This window comes from Sebastes umbrosus, chromosome 20, assembly GCF_015220745.1.
Source record: "Sebastes umbrosus isolate fSebUmb1 chromosome 20, fSebUmb1.pri, whole genome shotgun sequence".
NCBI classification, from domain to species: Eukaryota; Metazoa; Chordata; class Actinopteri; order Perciformes; family Sebastidae; genus Sebastes; species Sebastes umbrosus.
In genome coordinates, this window is record NC_051288.1 from 15,425,782 (window position 1) to 15,445,946 (window position 20,165).

The 20,165-nt window shown below is 40.5% G+C and overlaps 2 protein-coding genes across 5 annotated transcripts in view; one reads left to right on the plus strand and one right to left on the minus strand.

Annotated features, from left to right (window-relative positions):
* The window catches only part of afap1l2 (actin filament associated protein 1-like 2), a 42,616-nt gene extending 40,687 nt beyond the window's left edge, over positions 1 to 1,929 (plus strand). For both annotated transcript variants that reach the window (XM_037755070.1, XM_037755071.1), the window contains 4 exons: positions 350 to 523; positions 606 to 793; positions 891 to 1,082; positions 1,214 to 1,929. In XM_037755070.1, coding sequence (XP_037610998.1) covers positions 350 to 523; positions 606 to 793; positions 891 to 1,082; positions 1,214 to 1,240 — 581 coding nt within the window. In that variant the 3' untranslated portion in view covers positions 1,241 to 1,929. The remainder of the gene's footprint in view (positions 1 to 349; positions 524 to 605; positions 794 to 890; positions 1,083 to 1,213) is intronic.
* Positions 1,930 to 2,528: 599 nt separating this feature from the next.
* On the minus strand, positions 2,529 to 19,056 carry vwa2 (von Willebrand factor A domain containing 2). Of its 3 annotated transcripts, none has more exons than XM_037754105.1 (15): positions 18,818 to 19,056; positions 14,794 to 14,882; positions 14,596 to 14,661; positions 11,222 to 11,296; positions 10,576 to 10,709; positions 10,371 to 10,480; positions 7,916 to 8,113; positions 7,695 to 7,828; positions 7,414 to 7,543; positions 5,830 to 5,885; positions 5,639 to 5,746; positions 4,984 to 5,562; positions 4,115 to 4,666; positions 3,868 to 3,990; positions 2,529 to 2,929 (listed from the first exon to the last, which is right to left on the minus strand). In XM_037754105.1, exons 3-15 carry the CDS (start codon positions 14,648 to 14,650, stop codon positions 2,799 to 2,801), a joined length of 2,385 nt encoding a protein of 794 aa, XP_037610033.1. In that variant the 5' UTR covers positions 14,651 to 14,661; positions 14,794 to 14,882; positions 18,818 to 19,056; the 3' UTR covers positions 2,529 to 2,798. The 3 variants fall into 3 exon arrangements, with proteins under 3 accessions (XP_037610033.1, XP_037610031.1, XP_037610032.1); XM_037754103.1 differs by having other exon boundaries at positions 14,784 to 14,882; XM_037754104.1 differs by lacking the exon at positions 14,794 to 14,882.
* Positions 19,057 to 20,165: the final 1,109 nt, after the last annotated feature.

Here is a 20,165-nt window from a genome sequence, read left to right on the forward strand (position 1 = left end):
GTATTTATATAGAACTTAAACCTGCTTTATAATATAAAAGCCATGAAAATGTCACTTTTTACAATATGGGACCTTTAAGCGGAAAATGGTCTTAAAATAATTAAATTTTAGTGAGTAAATGTAGCCATTATTGTTTTCCTTGCTTCCCTTTCTCTGTAATCTTACATTACTACAGCTCCCTCTAGTGAAAATCTGCATCCTCTACAGTCAAAGGCACATCTTCACATTGGCTAATGAATGCATCTTTTTTTTTTTTTTTCTCTTTGCATTCTTGTACAAATTTCAAGATAAATACTGGATGTTTTTACTTGTATATGAGCTAAAAACATTTCAATCTTTAAATTCCTAGGGTGTCCCGGTGCAGTCGAAGGGAAACTGGGCAAGAACCGCACAGAGGCAGACGTGCGGCGCTACATCGATGAGCGCGACTGTCTGGAGAGAGACCGGGAGGAGATGAGGAGCAGTCTGGCAAACCTGAAGAAGGAGAGGAGGGAAACCAAAGAGGAGCTCAGCGCCTGCCAAGGTACATCTGCAACTTCCTGTTACTGCTACTGAAGGTTTTACAGTGATGTGTGTGACTTGACAGCCGTGTGTGTTATCCTCAGACCCCAAGCAGCAGGCCTCCTTAGAAGCCCGTTTGAAGCAGAAGGAGGAGGCGTGTAAGGATGCGGAGCGCCGCAGGGTGGAGGTAGAGCTGCGGTTGATGGAGGTGAAGGAAAGTCTGAAGAAGGTGGAGTCGGGGCCTTTCACACTGGGAACCACACTGGACAGCAGCCTCCAGGACACGCCCACGGTTAGTGTACTTTAAATTGATTTCTATGAATTATTTGACATCAAAGACTTCCGCTCTCTTCACTCCCTAACTACCCTCTCTACCGTTTTACCCTCAGCCTAAAGCAGCAACCTTGCCTGCTCCCCAGACGTCCTCATCATCATCATCATCATCATCAACGTCATCATCCCAACCATACAACAGCAGCGTCAGCGCAGACCCAGCCTCCCCCGTCAACTCTGCCTCTGCGCTAAAGAACAGACCCGCCTCCATCATGGCCACCAAGGGCAAAGTCCTGCAGAAAGCGAAGGTGACACTATAGATTTCTACATATTCAAAGCACACATGATTGAAGAATGCATATTTCAGGAAGTACCATTATGATTCTATCTACTTTATACTGTTAAAATACATCAATTTCATCCTTTTTTGTATCAACAGGAGTGGGAGAAGAAATCTACCACCTAGAGGGGAAACGTGGATGCCCTTTGACCTCTCAAATCCACAAGTTTCTCTTGGTCTGGTCTGCTGTCCATAACAGGAACTAGACAGTTAAATCAACATCCTCCCTTCTCTCTCTCTCTGGATCCCTTCATCCTCACCACCTCCTTGCCAAGACTATAAAGAGCCAATCAGAGAGATGCACAAGCCGTCTTCTCAAAACACCACTGGATAATCTTAGTTTCAATGACTTTTTCAAGTTGTTTTTCTCCGTTCGCTAAAGGGAGGACATTGATGTAGTAGCATTTTTTGGCCAGTCTAACAATCGTTATTGATGCACAAATGGGATGTTTTGACATTGAAAACAGCCAAACATTTGAGAACCACTGAGACAGAAAGACACCCCCCCCTCTACTAAATTGTCCATTTTGTACACTCTAGATTGTAGCTTGGTTCATTATATGCTGTTAGCCAAGATGTAAATATATTTACACCATTATTCAGCCTCATTTGGCTTGTATTGCTAGCTAAAAATGCACTTTTTATTCAAATAAAAATGTACTGACAACAATACCGGCTTGAAATTTGTTTATGAAAATGTCTCCTTTTGAATTTAACGTTACATCAGTCAGTCCAGCTCGTCTGTTGTAGGAGCAATGCTTTGAAATTTGCAAAGGGACACTGGAAGCGTGCAGCATTAAAGTTTAAGAGAGTAATTAGAGTCGACTCAGTCACTTCTCACTAATGAAGTAATAAAGTATTCATGAAGGGGAGTCATTTGATAATAGGATGATCACCTGGCATCGTTTCTGAAGGTTCAAAGTGTTTAAATTTTACTTTTGGATAATAATTTAAACGACTAGACTTTTCTTGTACAAGTGGATTAATTCTAATATTTAAATATAGATACTTTTTTTACTAAAACTGGATTGACAAATCATGTATTATGGAAGTTTGTTTCCCTTTTCCCTACTAGTAAAGTGAAGGGTAAGTTACAAAAAACAGCCTTATTTTCTAAGTGTTGTATAGCACTAATATAGCTAATAATAAAATACATATATACATATATTTATACAATAATTTTGCTCATTAGTGAGAGCAAACAATCATCTTTTCAACATCTAAAAAGCCTCAATCAGTTGAGTGAATTTAGGAGGGGCCTATTGTAAAAAACGAATGCCAAAATATTATATTGAAACATAAAAATAGAGCACCTGGTATAAAGCTTTTTTTTTGGCACAAATTGGATGTTTTTGTCTTGTTTGAAAGAAGGTTGTGGTGATTATACAATAGAAATAATAATAAAATCATGACACAGATATAATATAATATAATATAAAAGTTTACATCTTTGAATAGACAACAGAACGATATTGAGACAATTGCAAAAAACAGTGAGCACAGTGACGACCCTGCAGTAGGAATACACACAGTTTGAAGGCACTTGTTGAAGTTTGAGTGAAAGTTTAAATATTGAAAGAGTAACATTAGTATTCCCTTCACTCCATTGTGTTCCCGCAAACACCCTTGGTTCTTAAGTGTCCGTAGGTAACTTCTGTGTATAGTACGTGTGTTTACTTGTGTATCAGGCAGCATGCCTCCTGCGGTGCAGTTTGTAGTGATGCAGGAGCTCCTGGTGACTCTTCTTCTGCCTGCTCTTCTTCCTGAGACCAGCAGGCCTCGGCTGATCTCCTCTGGACGAAGGCCTGCTGCTTCCTACGGACAAATAACAGAAAAAGGTCATATGCACATGCAAATAATGCTGTTGCTGCAAGGACTTTTTGGTAGCTGTGACAGTAGCAATCACAACTTTAAAACAGAGTCAAGTTGTGCAAGGAACAACAGTGGTCAGACAACCAGACCCAACCAAATGTATTAACCCCCTGAGACGTGCGATTCCGACCGACTTTACTGTCTTTCAGAGGCTGTAGAGGTAGATTTCTAGTAGAGGTACAATTTTAGAGCTAGAGTGAAGTTACAGATATCATATAAAACTAGAAAATCCTAAGGAATCCATTGGTACCAACCATGGTCCCTTGACCCCTGACCTCAAGATATGTGAATGAAATGAGTTCTCTGGGTACCCACGAGTCTCCCCTTTACAGACTTGCCAACTTTATGATAATCACATGCAATTTTGGGCAAAGCCATGCAGGTTTTTGAATGCAGTATAAATATGTTATTTTCGCCTATTCTAAAAATGATGTGTTTGAATATTTCTGCATACTGGGGTCCCTAAACAGTCTTGGAATTGCATAAATTGGGTATCACTGTAAAGCGGAGACTCTTGTGGATCCAATGAGCCCCATTGTATTCATTTATGATGACGTTAGTCCCTATAGTAGCCACTTCATTGTAGTGAAACCATTTATTTTAAAATTGACCTCACTGTATAAAATGTCCTGTTGTGACCTCTAGGATAATCACAGCCTCATGAAAATCTACATCCCCGAACTAGAGACCTCGGGCATTCAGAGGATGTATGGCAGCATCTCAAATTAATCTTCAGGTTCCCAGCTTTCAGATAATATACACCACTTCTATGTGACATCTACTGCTGACCTGCTATCTTCCCTTAAAGATCCCCTGTATCCCCCTAAAAAAAGACAAGAACAGGAGGGAGGGAGGAAGGTGGAAGTATTAATGCCACTGACTTGTTTCACAGTGTGGTCCTTCATAGCCTTGGCACTGACAGCGGAAGCTCCCTCCAGACAGTATGCAGGTCCCATCATTCATACATGGGTTGGGCTTGCACAGGTTTACCGGCTTCTTAACCTCTAATAGAAGGAAATTAATACAAATAAATCAGCCGGTTGCCATAACAATGTTCACATATATTTTGTACAGCTCCCCGAGTGTTTTCTGTCCTGAAAAAGGTTTGGTACTTTTCTGCAGTCTCACCTGAACACAGCATCTGCACCAGCACGTCCTCAGAATACTTGAGATCCTCATAAGACGACACCGCGATCATGTGTTCCTCCGATCCAGCAATCTTCAGCAGCCTCTCTTTCTGTATATCTCCGATACCGATCACAAACAGCAAAACTTTATTATCTCTCATCTTCTGAGCTGGAACGACGGCGTCGTCCCCGCCCGAACCGTCCGTCACCACCACCACGGCCTTGTTGACTCCGGGCCGTGCGCCCTTGGCCACCGTCAGGACGTCGGAGTGGATGTGAAGCAAAGCGGTGCCCGTCGAAGCCACTCCGCCCATGTAGTTGGCGCCGTCTACGGCCTTGAGGATGGCGGAGCCGGTTTCGTGGGTATCCAGGTTGAAGACGGTGGTGGCACTCCGGCTGTATGCCACGAGCGCCACTTGAGCAACGTCGCGGTTGATGTCGAACTGGACCGTGAGGCTGCGCACAAAGTCGCGCAGGGTGGCGAAGTTATCGGGGCTGACACCGCCTGAGGCGTCCAGGGCAAACACCAGGTCGACTGCTTGGCCCAGACAACCTGGAAAACAAAAAAAAAGACAAACAATTATGTTGTTAAAATATACAGAAAATTAGTACTAGTTGAAAGAAACAAAACAGGATTTAGAAGTGGTATTTCAAGACCCTAGAAATGTCTTTTTTAAGCAAAATCCAGAGGGTTTATTGATCTACATGTCAGCCAGAAAAGGGAGATTTTAAAGATTTAATATTATCTTTTACGTCTTAAAAAGATTTCTTACGAAAGTGCTCTTTTTTGCTACATGATATTTGTTGCATTTCTTGGATGAGCATGCATTTCTTCCTCTCATTATTAGGTAATAAGTAGTCAGCGAGTACCTTGTGTGTCCACACTGCAGATCTTAGCCTTGAGCTCAGGGATCTTGGCACTGAACTCCGGTGGTCTGTAGGTGATTGTCCTCTGGGGATTCCCTGTGATATTATTCAGTTGTCCCCTTAAGTGGTCTGGTCCCACCCCTACCAGGAAGATCTCTCTGTCTCGTGCGTATTTAGAGGGCTCCACCACCTCGTCGACAGCACGAGTGGCCGTGAGCAGCACCACCACGCGGGGCAGGTCGTCCGTGACGTCCGCAAAGACCGGCGCGCTCACAAAGCCGTGACGTGTGACGTAATGGAGCGCCTGGCCTGTCAGGGTCTCTCCACCGATTGGCTGAAGTGCCTCCACGGCCTTGAGCAGACCCCTCAGGTCCCTTCTGAACTTGTCCACCGGGATCTCGACTCTGGTCTCTCCTCCGAACACCGCCAGGCCGACTTTACTGGGGCTGTCGGACCCGATCACGGTGCGCAGGAAGCGCTTTAAGAAGGACTTGAGGCGGAGGAAGCCTTCCAAGGTGATCGTGGCGGAGCCTTCCACCAGGAACAGCAAGTCTACGGCGCAGTCCAGAGATAACGCAGGAGCTGAGGAGGGATGGATGGGGCAAGTTAGTTCATTGGAGAGAGAGTATCTCAGTATGTTTAAAGACAGTGTACAGACCACAGTGTGGGTCTCCTCCATAGCCAGGTGGACACACGCAGTGGTAACCCTCTGGACCTTCTGATACACATGTTCCACCGTTCAGACAGGGCTGAGAGTCGCAGGGGTCTACAAGTATAGTGGAGAAAGAATGGCAGAGTGTTACACTAATACACATCATCTCAAAGAGATCGAAAGAACAGTGTTGTTACCTGGACAGATGGTGCGATGGCAGACCGTCTGGTATCTCTTGTACATCTTGTTGTACCTGCAACACAAAACACACTTGTTTTGTCAGGTTGAAAATGAATCAAAAATATGTATTTTGCGAGGAATTATTTATTTTTCCATTTTCAAATTGGCTGTTTTGGCAGCTCTCTGATGTAAATACAAACATTGGGCCTTGCCTATCGGTTAATACAAGGCATTATAAATTGACCTTTATTCATTTGATACTGTACTTCTTCCTAAATGGATGCAATGCGAGCGACAGAACGTTTAACGTTTAACTTTTTCCCAATGAAGATGTCCTCTTAACCTGCTCCGTGCGTCAGCGAACAGGCAACGTGACGTGTCGCTTGTTTGGAAAAACGCTCGCCCTGGCTCTATTTATGCAAAGTTTCCCGTACCGCCAACCTATTTTCACGGTTCAAAGTCGACGCTGACAGTAACTGACAGTTAATACATATCATGCTCTCTATGTAATAGACAGTGACATCGCTCGTATTATAACGGGACTATTTTTCCCCGCTTCATTTGCCAGAGTTTGCTCTGTCGCTGTATGTTAGGAAGAAGGTGAGAGGTGTTACAGTATGTTTAGGTATGTTTGTTAAGGGAATAACATTGTTTTTTTCATGCACTGGTATGAGAATTTTTGGGCTATTTTTGCTTCTTTCAGACTAGTGGAGAGAAAACACACATTTAGGTGTTTATTTTACTACACTTTGTCAATTTGCATCTCCAGATTTCTCCTAAATTCACCATAAGTTACTATTAGATAATGCCTTTTTTTTGCATATTTAAACATAACATGTCAGAAAACTTATATTACAAAGAATAATTGTTTTAATGTAAGTTATCAACTGGGGAAGTTGTTTTCCCCTATTTACCTTGGGTGTCTCCCCTTAACTGTGAGTCTTTGTTTACATCACTATATACAGTATAGACCCATTTTACAGTATTGTACAAGCAGCAGTCCTCCACTTTGTGCTGCATCTAAAAATGCTTACATTTAGCTTTTTGGAAAACAAAATGCTGGGGAGTTTAGTGTATTCATGAGAACAAAAAAAAGATTTGGAAGAAGTTGCAATGTGCTGTGAAATTAACTTAGTCAAAGGCCATTTTAATTTGCCCCGAGGAGGTTCTGACAGAATTATACTTGTTGTTATTAACACCCCTCACACTGACACAGCAACATTAACAGATGGGAGTTGCCCTGCTGAACAACCACAGTCTTGTGGTTCATTGAGGAATGAAATGTTTGGATTGTTTTTCCTCAGTCTGACCCAGAATGACACCAGCACTGTTCTTCATCATCATAAACCAGTTTCTGTGGCCTCTTCAACAGCATCCAGACACTTCTACTGATCCATCATTCCTACCCAAATATCTCATGGTGATTTACAGGAAAGTTTGAATTATACAATTACACAGAAATTTTGATTTTGACATAACATTGTAGCTATTAAAATGCTGTAAGTGAAAAGGGGGGTTTTCCTCTAGTAAAAGTGAAGGAATTCATCTTCTCATAAAGATAAGAACATTTCCATTATTCATGCATGTGTGTCTACACTTGCCTGTAGAATGGACAGAGAGACGAGTATGTGGAATATCCCTTGGAGCCTTTCCAACACATGTAATTCCCCTGCAGCTCTTTCACCGTCTCCAGTGTTTTCCTCTCACAGGGAAACAACTCCACCTGGCAGCCTTTGGGAACAGGACAGGACGACAGGGTAGGGACAGGTGGGGATATGAGGTGGGGACAAGAATTGGCAGGATTCAGGGAGAGGAACACAAATTAAGCCGAGGAATTAAGCGAGGGAGAGGGCAGTTATAATTTTCCTCCAGTGAATCCCACCTGCAGGTGTGGCGTTGCAGAGAGATAAGGCGGTCAGTGTGGTGTACAGGCCATTGACAGCATCGTGGAAATGCTCTGCAAAGAAAACGTGGCTCTCCATCGGCTCACTGGCCAAAGCATGCAGCTCTTCCCACCTGGAAAACACGTTTTTAGAGACTGCACTGCAAACAAAAATTAGTGGTTTAATGTATTATTATTATTGGCAATGATCATTAACATACCTGGGGTAGCGGATGCCCACGGCGAACAAGACCACGCCCGTCTCTTTGAGCTGTGCAGCCGCCTGCGCCACGTTGCCCTGAGACCTCCCATCTGATAAGAGGATGGCGATCCGAGCTGCAGCGGAGGAGTTACGGCCGCCTGGGAAACCCTTCCTCAGCACGTACTTTAGAACCAGGCCTGTCTGGGTGCTGCCTCCCCTGGGAGTTCAGAGTTTGGAGTAGTGTTATTGTTAGAACAAAACTGAAACAGAACAATTAGAGAATGTGTTCTGGGACTACAGAAGCCAGTAGAGTTAATAATCTACCGCATATCACCGCCAAAGTAAACCACATTCCTCTTTTGGTTCTTGGACTAAAAATGTACAAGGAATAGTCTGAGTGTGTTGTCTAAAGTTTCATCACCCCAGGGCTCAGGGAACCCATTTAAAATCCGTTAGATTTTTTTCTCCAAAAAGACATAAATGTCAGTCAGAGCCGGAGCCTCTTTCAATCTCACCACTAGACACAAAGAAACAGATTCACAGTGTCTCATGATTGATTGCTTGGAGTGCTGAAGCTACAAAACAATATAGTGAAACGTTCAAAGGCCTTCAGGCACGATTAAATGATCTTGGCTCCCTTGAACAGATTTATGTCAACAACAGAAGGTTTCTTAGCATAGGCCTACACGTGCAGATTAAAATGCAGCTCTTTTACGCTCCGCAATACATGTTACAAAACACCAAACTGTACACATGTAGTTGTATCTTAGACACTCAAAACTACTTGTTTGAACTGTAGTAATCTTACACAACAATGCTGGATACAGAAGTAGAAGAAGTGGGTAATAGGTTTTTTTATTTGATGCTTAGCTTTTGCAGCGATTGTTTATAGTTTTTAATCACATTTCAAACTTTACAATACATCTTTTTCCTCAAGGCTTATGGATTATATTCTTTAAAAAGCAACTTTAGCACAGACAAATTTTTAAAGGCTCTTGTATTGGCCATGTTTTTCTTTTTTTCTGCATTCCTTTATAATCATGATTATTATTATTTTAATGAATTTCAATTTATTTCACTCACTATTTACTTCTTCTTATTATTATTATTATTATTATTATTAATATTATTTCTTTGGCTGTTTCTTTTTGCTTTTATTTCATTTTTTATTAAATTAAATTAAATTAATTTTTTCTCCTCACATAAAAATATTGTTTTTGCTTTTATGATGATTATATCACGGCATGTTCTTTGTCTTATTCATTGACATTGAAGGATGCAATAATTTTGTAGTCTCTTGCACACGTTTTATGTTAAACGGCTTACTGCAATACTGTCATTGTCATATTTAAACATGCACGTTATTTGTATTTTTGGTCATATTGTTGATCAGGAGTAGAGTAAAATATTGCAAAGTAGGAGTCTCATAGTATAGAATAGTATTGCATACAGCTACATTATACTGCTACATGGTGCTAGTTTGATTTGAGGCAATGTGACAGCTAATGAGTTCAAAACGCGGCTGGCCATTTCAAACCAGATGGTAGGTCAAAATGTTACTTCCAAACTGTGAACACCACACACACACACACACTTGGCCAAGTTACCATCCTCTTTCTCGGCTTATGCACTTATCCAATATCCAGTGACCACCTGTGGTGTAGCCCTCTAATCTGAAATTAATTTGTTTTCCTTTCCAGGGAGCATTGGGATTACTTCTGAATGTGTGTATATATGTGTGTGTGTGTTGCTTTCCACACAAGTTTGAACTAAATCCAGTCCAGATCATGTAACTTGTCAAACATATAAATAAACCTTTGTAAACCCAATTCCCTCTCATCTCTGATAAAGGCTCGTATGAAATTGAACACTTGTCCCAATGACTTTGTCGCTCTTTGAGAACATACGTTTTTTTAATAAACACCATAACACAATATTTCATTTCACGGTTATGTCCTCAAATTTACATTTCTGCTCATCTCTCCATGCGTTGACCAAAGATGAGCAGATACACAGATAGGTAAAGTCGGGACTTCTTTCAGTTGAGAAAAATGTCCAAAATTAAATTAAAATTTCACCCTGAATGTCAAAGATGATAATGAAAGTTCGTCCTTGACTTTGGGAACACAAATCTGTGATACAATAACCCCTCAAGGTTCACTTACTAGCTTTTTTTAAGGCTTTCAATCATATTTCACGGCCTTGTTGAGTGAATGGAGCTTGATCAGGTGTCATCAACATAAAACAATGAAAAAACTCTTTCAGCTTGTTTCATTTGTTAAATAACTGTAAGAGCTTAATTTTGACTTTATGAATTACATATCTGCTTGTATATCATCTACATTCTTTCAGTCATATCGCCTCAGCAGTTTAAAAATGCCATCCTGCCACCCACTCCAAATCACACTATAATAAAGTATTTTTGCATCCCAAAAATTGATTTGTCTGAGGGTGAAATGTGAGGAGAAACACACCTGTAAGAAATCTTCTTCATGTGCTTCTGCAGCTCTGGTTTGGTGGTGTACGAGTCCAAGGCGAACTCCAGCCGGGGAGTGGAACCAAACTGGATCAAGCCGACTCGCACCTGGATGAGGGTGGGAGAGAACATGAATAATGATTGGACATGAGAGAAAGAGGAAGAGAGAGAGAGAGACACAAAAGAACAGAAAGATAACAAACCTTGTCTGGTCCGATGTCTAGTGCTTGACAGAGCTTGATTGCGTAGTGTTTGGATCTCTCAAAGCTGCCCTTCCCGACACTGTAAGAACCATCCAGGAGGAAGAGGATATCCATGGCTGCTGAGCACTGCATCACTTCCCATAGACACACACACACATATACAGTTAAACACACTAGGTATCTAGACGTAGATCCAAATTCATTCATTGGTTATTCACTCATCCTGGTTAGAGGTCAAATGGGCTGTAGCGGATGAAAGTAATACTTTGACATAATAAGAGAAAAACAGCTGAGCATGCCAGAGCTCATTTAAATTCTCCCAGGAGCACACTCACAAAACCATCGGCGAGCAAAAAAGCATGTTTGTACTCGCTGCTGGTGTCATAAATAATCAGCAGTGTTGCTGCTGTAATGTGAGAATTAACAGCTGATCATGAAGCCGTTAGAGAGAGTGAGCTGTCACCTCCAAAACACTTTCATGTGTGACACAGACACCAGACTTAATAAGACCACCCACCACCTCAAAAGTATTACTCCAAAGTCTTGTCACTCTACTAGCTATTTATTAGCTACTTAACTACAACTTAACTGCATCATACGTCATGTTTTGTGTGACTGTCAACAGATTAATCTTCACTCTACTCACTTTCTCCAGCTGAGTTGATCTTAACGATGTTCTCATGGCTGGTCTGGATCTCCTGCACTGAGGTGCCCTGCTGGACTAGGAGGGACAAACAACACAGAGGTCAATCAAATATCCACGCATATTTACACAGTATTATGCACACGCACGGTGTCAACATTTGACATTTAGATACAGTAGTTAGGCCACCATAATATCAAGAATCAAGAATAACATTAAAGGAACATAATTCGTTACACACAAAATTGGTTTGTAAGTGTGCATAGGCTACCTGTACCTGAACATGAGGTTTGGGTCTCGCACAAGATAAATGTGAGGGGTTGAAAGATGATTAACTGGAGAGGAAGTTAGAAAAATAACAAACAGATCTTTGCAACACAAATTTATACTTATTTTTTCAACCTTTTCTCTCATTTTTCCTTTTTTTTTTTGTCAATTACAACTATGAAAAATAGGCAAGAAAGTAATTATCACACTGATCTGTAAACTTCAACTCTTTTCCGTGTTAACCGTGTCTATTTGTTGCCTTTAAAAACCTTCTCTACAGTCTTCATAAGTAAAATTAAATAATAAATTTGATGCTCTCCCTGAAGCCAATACAGTTCGCTGACTCCCACTTGACCCTCTGCGACGGATAATTGAGTATTCAAAGCTAATGGGAGTGGACAAGTGAAGAAAACCATTCTTTTGCTCCATTCACTGAAAGGACGTCGCTCTATTCACGCACACGTACGGCCCAGAGAGGAGCGAGGGGCATGTGATTTCCTGTTCAGAAAAACCCATGTGAACACGCCTTGTTGTCCCTGGTAACCCTCAACGGGTCACAGAGGCATTTGTCCGGCGCGGAGACGGAGGCGCTTGAGTGGTTTTACAGGCATCTCCAGTATTAAACAGATTCCACTCTGTGAATAGCGCAGACCTTCTCTCTAATCACAATACGGAGAGAAATTGTCAGTTTGTTCCGTCAACTAAAGCTTCAGGCTGTCCGCCTTATGTTGATTTAGCGCCTGCTAATCAGCTGGTGAAGGTGAAGAAGGACAGAAGCATCAAGGAAAGGTTCCATGTACAAAAGTTCAATAGAAACAAGGGCATGTCTGGGAATTTGTGTCCTCCTCTACTCATCTCTCCGTCACTGAAGCAGAGAAATATGGCACAGGTTGACATGGCATGTTTCTTTTTCGGAAAAAGGTGACCCATTTTATCAGTAACAAAAATGACAGTATTTACATTGAAAGATTAATTCTGAAAAACATCAGCTGCAATTTAAGGGAGACTACTTTTATAGTAATCTTTAGGAGACTAGTGGTTTGTGTCATAAGGAATAGGCCTTTTTTATTGTACAAATATCAACAAAAAGATTATTTCACTAAAAGTTCAATTAGCTAGGATTATGTATGATTAAAAAAACATCACCTGAAAGAAGGCTGCAGCTGACAATTATTTTCATTATTGATAATCTTTAAAAAAGAAATGTGTTTTCACAGAAGACATTTTGACTTGTCACAGTAGGAACAACACAGATGTAAATAATGAAATTAAAGACGGCTGAATCCATTCAGCTGATTTCAAGGTCCAGGTATCTACATGCCGGCTCACTGTTGCTCTCACCGCAACTCTTGAATATAACAGAGCCATCGTTATTGTTATTAGTAACACCTGTGCTTTTCCAACTTTGACGAGTCAAAATGTCTGCTGTGAGAAATGCCTATTAATCTGCCACAAGCTTTTTAAACAGCCAGCCTGAGGGCCACATATTCCAAGCTTCCAGACAGGCTTCTTGTCTCGTCTTCATTGACAATATTAGTATAAAGCAATTCACTGTTTTATTGTTAAACCTTCTGAACACCCACACAGGTGTTTTTCAGTTAATGTGGCTGATTAGACCTCTGCTCAGGACTGTGTAAGTGTGGATAGACTAATTGAGTGACATCTTCCTGAGTCTCCTCTTAGCTTTATTGCACCTGTTGGGCTTGACAAATGGCACCTTTATCACTCTTACTGGTAGATAAAAATATGATTTGAGTGAATTTCCATCAAAGCTCTGGCCCATCTTCAACCAGAGCAGAGGTCAAATCAGCCAGAATAACTGAAAACACCTTTATGTTGATGTAATTTGTACCAAAAGGTCTTTTTATTTCAGAGAATATAGTGCTCTTCTTTCCATAAAGTCCTCCATCATCAATTCATTAGAGGAAAGGAGCAAACTGTATGAAGTCAGGGAATGTTACAGAAAAGTACCACCTGCAACCCAGAGGACTTCGCTCCCACCTTTTCTCTATCCTGACCCTTTCATCTGCCCCTAATTCCAACGTCAGTCCAGCCCTGACAGTGAAAGCTCCGGGTCTTGGCGAGCTGCTTTCTCATTGTCAGCGGAGGCCCCACTGCTCTGAACAAAAAGTCTGTCTGTTCAGCCAAACGCCTCTAGCAAAATGATTGCATATCTTTAATGTGTGTGAATGAAAACATAACGGAGAAATCAGGAGCTAGTTAATGAGCAAGAATCCTCAGGCGGAGGAGTCAATTTCCAATTTGGCATTACTCCCATCATAGTCTGGGAGATATAAGGGAATATTCCCTTGAAATTGGAGTTAAAAACTAGGATTAGCTCCTACCTATCTGGGAAATTGAACTTGACAGGCTGGATTACATGGATATCTAGCTGGTGAAGCACTGCAACATGTTATCTGTGCTGTCAGCACAGCAGGAAAAAGGGGGGGGGCGTCTTCACAAGGTGAAACAGCCTGGTTTGCTCAAGTTCAAAGTCTTAAAATGACCAGTAATAAATACTTCAGATGGTGCTAAAGCTGTCATTTTTGAAAACAACTCAAGATTATATTGCCCCACGACTCCCGCCTCTCCCCTCAGGCAAATACCGACACTCCGGTCCGAGAGAACTACTGACGATACGCTATAAAAAGCGATGCAAAAATTTGACTTGTCTGGAAACAAGCAGCATTTTAAGCACAGGAAGATAATGGGAATTCTTCAGCAACTGGGGGACTTGACAGGTTTAAGTAGTAAAATATCTTGTAAAGAATCTCAGGTTGACCAGAAGAGCATCAGAAAAGTATCGTACATTTTCCACCACCTGTTGCTCACAAATGCCAACACACTGAAAGACACTAACGATTATTCATGGTATTCCCAAACAACAACAAAAGCAGATAACTGAAAGGTTGTGTATTGTCCCATTTTGTATATTTACTGTATGCTTCAAATGGTTTTTAAGTGACCAAACATTCTATTCTATTCCAAAACTGTACTTATTACTTACTTAACAGTCCTTGATCTAAAGACTCTGAATACCAGAGAGGTGCAGAAGGCAACTCCTTAACTGAAACTGAATGCAAAACTTTAATAAAACCAAATCAACCAACCTTGAAGAAGCAGCAGCAGCGCTAAGAGGAGGGAGAGATGGATATCAGGGTGCATTTTCGAGAGACCTGGAATGATAAACAAGCACACACTTAGCAAAAAAAGAAAAGAAACCAAATACACCAAAGAGCAGAGGAGAGATCGTTTGAGAGATTGTGAGACAGGAGTGTGCACAGCAGTGGTTCCCAACCTTATGTCACCTCAAAATGAAGCAATATATGTTTTCAGTTTGGATGCTTGTTTTTGTATTTTCAAAGAAATGTCTGGAAGTCTTGTACAGCGAGGAAAGCTATAATGACAGGAGAGAAGAGGTCAGTGTAGTAGTAACCTGCCTCAAGGACTTTGAGTACACCCTCAACATGTTTTCACAGCTCAGTGTGGGTCAAGCCCTGACTGACAGCTACCATAGAGGAACACCAGGAGGTTAAGTGCTATATCTATTAAGAGTTCTACACAACTGAATGATTTGGTTATTAGTCCCCACAGGCCAATCAAATTGTGGGGAGAAATATGTTTGTTCAACAGCAAGTTTCACACATTTTACCACAATTGCACAAGTCAGTGTTTGTTACACAGCGTGCAAAAAGGACCCCCCCCCCCCTCCATCAACTAAGCCCACTAGTGTGTACCAAAACACACTCCACTGTACAAAGGTGTCCACACACACAGACGCACAACATGTGGACCATTCTGTATTTTGTCTGGGTCGGAAAGATAAGCAATATCTTCTTTTGACGTGTGTGTGTGGTGAGGAAGCTGATAAGAATGCTTTTAACAGTCAGTCAGTCAGTCAGTGTGTTCAACTGGAAAGTGGGTTTCCAGTGTGTGGGATTCATTCTGCAATCACACAAGCAGAATACCACATTATTAAAGAAATGGACATAATATATGCCTTATTTTCCCATAAATATAAATGTTAAGGATCAGTAACTCACAGCATCTGAGTTTTTCTATAAAGAAAATCATTCAAATGATTAATTCATACACCGAGTTAGCAGTTCATTACAACACACCTCTACAATTCAATCCTATCTGTGAAAACTATGATGACATAACATTTTTGTTGACACTGTCAGAAAGCTTTGGATTCAACTTCATGGTCATCTTTTGGTGTACTGGATTCCATAAAAGAAGGCTATATTGACATGTGTTTTAAATATGTTGTATGCGAGCATGGGTGGAAGGAAAACGGTTTGATATGTACACAAAAGTATGGCCTCAAAAATGTTCTCACAGTGGCAACAAAAGCTATCAAAACTAAAACAACTATTTATCTGGCGTCACAAAGATAGGACTTAATGCAAAGCTGTTATATTAAATGGCATTCAATCCCATAGGTGTATCTGATTAACTGTTAATTGAGTGAACATCTAAATCAAGGATTAACAAATCCCACCTGCCGCTTTCTGTATATGTTCATTGCTGGGTACACATCAGAAGTTGAGGAGCTGCAGCAGATAAGGTTTGATTAACTCTGGCTGCTGATAAGCTCGGCCATAGTATCCTGTGTGTGTGTGTGTGTGTGTGTGTGTGTGTTGGGGTGGGTTTAAGAGGACAGACGTGCCAGAGAACCCCCCCCCCCCCCCCCCGCCTTACAGGTACAGCTGTGTGTATTTCTGAGACAGAGATAGAATTGTGTGCAGGCCGAAGCCTCTCTTTAAGAGGAGTCTGTGTGTCTGCGATACGGATCTGCAGGGCTGACATGCAGCGGCTGTCTGAGGAGCCGCGGGGCTGATAAACATCACCGCAGGGCTATTGATGCTCTATCTGTGCACTCGCCGGTACGTCACGAGGACAAGAGAGTTCATTACTGCCAAGGGACACACACACACACACACACACACAAACACTTGTAGGAGGAAGCAGTCATGCATGCCTACATTTAAAACACACACACACACGTGCACTGCACACACCTGTCTCAAAATTGGCTCCCTCTTCACAAGCATTCTTCTGGATCCCTCCACCCCTCATCTTGCTGCCTGTCATTGAACACCTCTCTGCTCTGTCTGGCTGGCTGGAAGTTTGGTCGTAGCTAAACTTAAAAAGTCCTGTCTCGCTTTCGGGACTCAAAATGCATCACTTGAAAATTTAAAATAAATGCCACAGCAGGGAGGTTGTGAGGTAAAAGTTGAGTGATTTCTGACATGAGATGGTTAATACTTTAGGACGCTATCTGTCCTTATCTACAGGAGACATTCCTAAAAATTTAACCACCTTAAAAAAAAGAGGAAGGCCTAAGCACACGGATGTGCCGTCTGCTTTGGATTGTCTGGCAGGTTGGAAAGTGCCTCCGCTCTCTGTAGGTCTATAATTAGAAAGGAGTGCTAGTTTTTGGACCAACTTCATACAAAAATCCCCAGATCTCCTAACCTGTACTTGGAGATGTAAAACATCCTAACAGTTTCGAGGTGAGTCACTTTTAAAAACAACTGAAGAACAAACGTGGAAACTTTTCCACAATGTGACATCCGTGTGATTAAAAGCCACAACGAACTATAATTCAAAATGTCTTGGTATGCATTTAGGCATGGGAATGTGTTGCACGAGTAAGCTGGCAACCACACACAGAGGTCTTCAGTGGGTATTTACATCTCTCAAACTACAAGGAAACTGAATTAAAAACACAATCTAATGTTATAAAACTTCACAGTAACTTTAGGTGGTGGCCCATTCTCACTTGATCAATAATCATGTCTGCAATATACATTACAACACCCCAAATTAAAAGATTTGTGCGCAGATATTGAAAACAAAGTCATGCACACTCCGTGTCTTGCTTTTACGAACCTGAGCTACCGTTTCAAGATGAAATATCTACAAAAAACCTACATGTTTGTTTTCGTTGCAGCTTAAATTATAGCCTGTTATCTTCCAAACATCTGGACACTCTTAAATGTGTCAAGGGTCGCGGCCGGTTTAAGATGGGGCCAGAGGTTATGACCCCGACATGCAACAGTAGAAGTTGTTTACTCAAGAAGCCAAAGTGACGCCTGTCAGCCGACTTAAGTTGCTACTAAGTAGGAAGATGGGAGTTTAAGAAAAGCTCGTCTACCTGTGTCTGTGTCTCCACCTATCTGTAACTTGTCTGTTTATTTGTTAATTCTGCTTTCCTTTACTTCTTTTTCTCTCTTTAGGGGAAGTTAAATCTGTTTTCACAGACAAAAGCAACGCTGAAATAAAGGCATTCTTTCGTCAGAAGTTGTCCAATTCGGCCAAGATCATGAAAAGAAAAGAATTTTAATACTCCTCCGATTTACAACTCACAAAGACATTTTGATTTGTTGTTCTTTGCCACACACACATTTGTTCACAAATTTGTTAAGACCATTGTTTTTTTTTATTATTGGCCTACATATTTTCATATCTTAAGTTGTCTTTGTTTTCTGTATACATTACATGTTTTTAATGTAAAATATGTTCAATCTGTTTGTAAAAGAGATACTGTATTTTGTATTTGCCTCTGTCCATTATTTTATTTGATATACCATTGTGCACTATAAAATAGTAGGTATGTTACAAATACCATGGCACAAGTACTATGGTATTTTTGACAGTGCCATGGTGCATCATGGTATATTCAACATACCATGGTACTTTTGACAGTACCACAGTATTTTTTTTTAATAGTACCATGGTACATATACCATGATATATCTGACAGTACCAAGGTACTTGTACCATGGTGCATACCATAGTGTGTACCATGGTCAAACTTCTTATGGGTTTGTTGCTTTCAGACCTGCTATTGTTGGTCTAGTTAGCTCCAGCTTTCTTACAGACTTATATTTTAGACTAGACTACACTCATATACTACTAATTTTATAGCCTGTAGTCATTTTTAAAACTTGACAACCTTTGTATTTCCTGTTACAGTAGTTATTAATGTAGTATCTGATAGGAAGTAAACTTGGACTAAAGCAGTTGCCCCAGCAACAAAATGGCAATCAATATGTCCAAATATGACTTCCATCACATTTCTTCCAATTAAAAATGCATTAAATTGTACGACAATCCGTCGATGCATGGCTACTTTGCAAAACTGTGCAGTAATATTTTCACTTCTCTTAATAGAAGCCTGTTTAAAATCATTAGTAGACCCCAAAATAAAAGTCTAGTAGTCCATCCAAGGCTGACACGCTGCGCTCCAGCAGGTTGAGCTCTGTAGTAAACATACAAGCTCTGCAGCTTTATCTCAATGAGCGACTAAATATGTTCACTTACCATGCGGTGCTCGATGTTAACAATCCTTATTTATCTCTATCAGGCAGCAGCAGTCCTCACCGGATCCTCCACACCTCTTGGTTTCCGCACTGGTCTGATCCTCTGGAGCTCCAGACAGGAGGAGAGCAGCGACCCCACCTCCTCGCCATGCCCACCTCTGATGTACCTGCACCGGTAGAGCCTCGTTAAAGTCCTCCTCTCATCTCATCCAGCAGAGGAGCAGCATGGAGACGCACTGGAAACACACATCCCAATGCTACTACTGTTAGAACTCTCTTCTTCATCTCCCTAGAGAATATATCTCCTACCATTTATATGTTCTACAATATGTGTATTTTTATGTTACTGAGCATATTGCCTCAAGTTTATTTTATGAAGTATACTTAAATTCAAGTATACATTCCCCAAGTATATTTTATGTAGTAAGTATACTAATTTCAATGTACTAGTTATTTACTTGTAAGTAATACTTCTTTGGACTAAATTCTAAACTAAACTTTTTAGTTGATAAAAGTATACTTTTAAGTATAACAATAGTAAACTTTGAGTACACTAGTTTTAACCTAAGTTTTATTTTGTACTGCAACTATAAGTATACTGATAGTTTGCTAGTTTTTGTATACTTGTAGCCCACTGTATAGTTTATGAAAGTACACTTTAAAGTATAATCTCAATAAACTACTAGTTTAATAGTTTTTATACTGTAAGTATACTTAAATACATATACTTGTAGTCCACTTTTTAGTTTATGAAAGTACACTTTATAGTACATTCTCAGTAACCTACTAGTTAAACGTTTTTATACCGTAACTATACTTGTAGCCCACTTTATAATTTATGAAAGTACACTTTAAAGTATACTCTCAATAAACTACTAGTTTAATAGTTTTTATACTGTAAGTATACTTAAATACGTATACTTGTAGTCCACTTTTTAGTTTATGAAAGTACACTTTAAAGTATACTCTCAATAAACTACTAGTTTAATAGTTGTTACCCTGCAAGTATACTTATATATACTTGTAGTCCACTTTTTAGTTTATGAAAGTACACTTTAAAGTATACTCTCAATACACTACTAGTTTAATAGTTTTTATACTGTAACTATACTTGTAGCCCACTTTATAATTTATGAAAATACACTTTAAAGTATACTCGGTAAACTACTAGTTTAATAGTTGTTACCCTGCAAGTATACTTATAGTCCACTTTTTAGTTTATGAAAGTACACTTTATAGTACATTCTCAGTAACCTACTAGTTAAACGTTTTTATACTGTAAGTATACTTGTAGCCCACTTTAAAGTTTATGAAAGTACACTTTAAAGTGTAATCTCAGTAAACTACTA